This window comes from Plasmodium brasilianum (genome assembly GCF_023973825.1).
Source record: "Plasmodium brasilianum strain Bolivian I chromosome Unknown PB_00_16, whole genome shotgun sequence".
NCBI classification, from domain to species: Eukaryota; Apicomplexa; class Aconoidasida; order Haemosporida; family Plasmodiidae; genus Plasmodium; species Plasmodium brasilianum.
Genome location: NW_027122926.1, coordinates 4,066 through 7,652, shown reverse-complemented (window position 1 = coordinate 7,652; position 3,587 = coordinate 4,066). Strand labels below are relative to the sequence as shown.

General features: G+C 18.6%; 1 protein-coding gene across 1 annotated transcript; it reads left to right on the top strand.

The window, feature by feature from the left end:
• Window positions 1-547: 547 nt before the first annotated feature.
• On the top strand, window positions 548-1,445 carry MKS88_000296 (fam-m protein; the record flags this gene model as incomplete). Its single annotated transcript, XM_067219208.1, has 2 exons — window positions 548-631; window positions 768-1,445. The coding sequence occupies 2 exons, from the start codon at window positions 548-550 to the stop codon at window positions 1,443-1,445; spliced, it is 762 nt and encodes a 253-aa protein (XP_067070435.1).
• Between the last annotated feature and the right edge of the window lie 2,142 nt (window positions 1,446-3,587).

Sequence of the window (3,587 nt, the reverse complement as noted above, 5' to 3'; positions counted from 1 at the left end):
TTAAAACAATTTTTTTATTTACATGAATAATATTTTTAGGCATAATAAAATTTTCTTTTAAAACAAAATATTAATAAAATTAATAATTATTTTTGCAACATGTAAAGAAATGTATTAAATATATATTATATACCTTCTATGTATTCTATATAAGCTCAATATTTCTAAATATTTAAAAAACATTTTTTTTCATTTTTATATTATGAAAAAGTTTAATAAAAAAAATTATTTTATCAGTGCATTACTTTAATTAATAAAATTATATATTTTGAATATTTATGAATATATTATATTTTTTTTTTAAATGAACTTTGCTTTTTTTTTGAAAATATTAAGTTAAAAATTTTATAATATACATATAAAGTTTTAATTTTTTTTTTGTAGATGTAAAACTCCACTTAGTTTTTTGCATTATATTAAGTGTTTAAGAAGCAATAATAAAAATAAATATTTTAAACAAATGTAGTATTTTTTTTAATTTGAATTATATTATAATAATATTATTTTATTTCTTTCTGAACATATTAGTATATTAATGGTCTATAACATGGAGCAAATAATTAAGCTAATATTATGCATTAATTTTTCTGCGTTTATAATTTTAGCTTCGATATATCATTTTAGCAGTGATGTACTATGATTATTCCATTTAAAGACAATTTTACTATTTATATTCTTAGTTTTATATATTAATTAATCATGTTTTTTATCATTACATTCTGTATTCTAATACGTGGTAAGTATTTACACTTCTCTTTTTTTTTTAGATAATGCTTAACAAATCTTTGAAAGTGAAATGGAATCTCGATAGTATATCAGAAGCAATACATTATCGTCTACTAGCAAAATATAAAAAGGATCAGAATTCAAATACAGTAGGTTTAACGGAAGATATATCAAATAGTATGAAATACAAAAAAATAAATATATGTAATAATGAAAAATTGACCAAAGGTAAAAACAAACAATCAAACAGAAGTTTACTAAACAAGCAGCAATACTACACGGAAATTATAGATTATAATAATGGAATGTTTGATGGAAAACATTTTCATTTTCAAAAAAAATGGATAAAGAAAAAAGATTTTGATGATTTTGTTGAAAAAAAGAGGAGAATTTGTGATATAGATTTAAAGAAAATAAAATTTAGGAATTACGGTTTTGGTTTTACTCTATTTTTTATTTTTTTATTCCTGGGAATAGGAATACCAATATCACCAGGATTAACATTTTTGAACGTTACATGGGATACAATTAAAGAGAATTCATTAGGTAAGTTTTTTTATGATATTACATGTAAGTTGAAAGAATTTTTAAAAATGGATCCTTATGTTATACTTTATAGCATTTTTATCGTTATATTATCTGTTATACTTATAATTGCAATTTATAAGATTTTAAGGAATAATGAAAAATATGAAAAAATTAAGTTAATGTCTGAGTAAAATAAATAATAGGGGATGTATATCTTTATCTAGAGAAGCTTTTAATATGAAAAACTATGATATTATTAGTGATTTACTTAATAAACATGCATATAATATCAAACGTATTATAAATAGGTGTGTAAATCTGATTTCTTCGATATAAAAATATAAATAGTTATATTTTTTATGTTCTTATGTATTTGAATTTTTTAATGTTTTCAAACAGGTATTTTAAATTATTAATTTAACTCAATATAAACAATTGTATATTAAAATACATTTCTATAGAAATATGTTTGTTCATTAAAATTAATAAATAATGCCACAATTCATACAATTACTTTGAATTGTGATAATTTATATTCCTGCAAAGTAATTCTTCTTATTATTTTGCATTTCATGCTAGTCTGAAATTATTATTTGTTCAAGTTTTTATGAAAATACATTGTAGATTTTAAATAGAAAAATATGTGTTTATTTGTATATTATGAAAGGGATTTTATGTAGTTTGATACTTTTATATATATATATATATATATATATATATATATATATATATATATATGTATATATTATTAAGAAGAATGATTAATATTTATTATATAAAATGGATTTCATTAGAAACATGGAATAAAACATATTTAGTGAAAGAATAATTATAAGTGACTTTTATTTTTCTTTATTTTTGTATAAATGTGAAATTAATTTATATCATAAAAAAACATAACTTTATAATTATTGGCTACTTATATGTTCTTACTAACTTGGAGATACTGAATCGTTTCAATAAAATAAAAAATTAAAAAAATATATAATTTTACTATTATTATTAATGAGACAGTAACTCAATTTTATAAAAATTACTAAAATATATATGTTACTAATAGTCGTTAAATGAATAAGATATATATTTTATTTGTTTGTTTTTATTATTAAAGGATTAAACGGATGAATTAAAATTAATCAAATATTTATGGATCACTTATTGAAATAATTTTCGTTTTAATAATTGTCAGATATTATAAAATTCCCATGAATTTAATTTAACATATCTCAGATTAAATTCTTTAGTAAGTGGGTTAAAATATTGTCATTAAATAAAACAAAATATATGTATTTATTTTTCGAATAAGACAAAACTTTTAGTTCCAATAAAAAATGATATGTTTCCCACGTCACCCTTCATCGAAAATGGTTAAATGATTTTATAATTAAAAAATATATGTTTTTTTTCAATTTAAGAAAATATAACTAATTATTATTGTTCATTATAGAATTCACATTTTTAATATTTCTTTTAATTAAATTTTTCATTACTAATTTAACTTAATTCATTGTACCTTTTGGTGTGCATGATTGATGGAGCTTTTAGAATAATACAATAACGTTGTTTTTAGAATCCATAAAATTGAACATTTCCTGCTATATATTTCAACAATTATTTTTATGTTACTAGGAATTGCACTTATTTTTAATTTTATACATGTATAATTTACTATATATGTTTTTTAAAAATTGTATCTCATGTTTTTTGGAATTTGTTACAAGATCACTAATTAAAGCACAAATTTTATTACATTAGTTTTATTTCATTATAAGGATAGATCCGTACATGGCATATCATATCTACTTATTTTCTTGTCTATTAATATAAATATAATAAAATTCTTAAAAATATATTTATAATATATCATCAGTAATATGTTTCCAACCTCTTTTTTACACAATAGAAAGTTCAAAATTTATGAATTTGCAATATATGCAAATTCATGAATTTAAGGATTTAACAATATTTTTGAATTCAGATAAAGAATAATAAATTCATTTTAAAAATGCCTTTAATTTATATTATGGTATTACTTTTAAATAAAATGCCGTTTAATTTTTTGGAACAAACCTATTCACATTAATTCTAGTACTTATATAAAAAAAAAAATATATATTATTTTTTACAGTTTCGTGTAAGTCTTTTTGAATATGTATAGAAAAAATTAAAGTATATATATATGTACACATACTATTAGAAATAAAAATAAGTAGGTATAATAATAATCTATACAATACTAGCTTTTACATAATTTTATTCTCTATTAACGATATTATATAATGTATTGTTCTAAATAAAAATCTTATAACAATTTGTTCAGAATATTAATTATA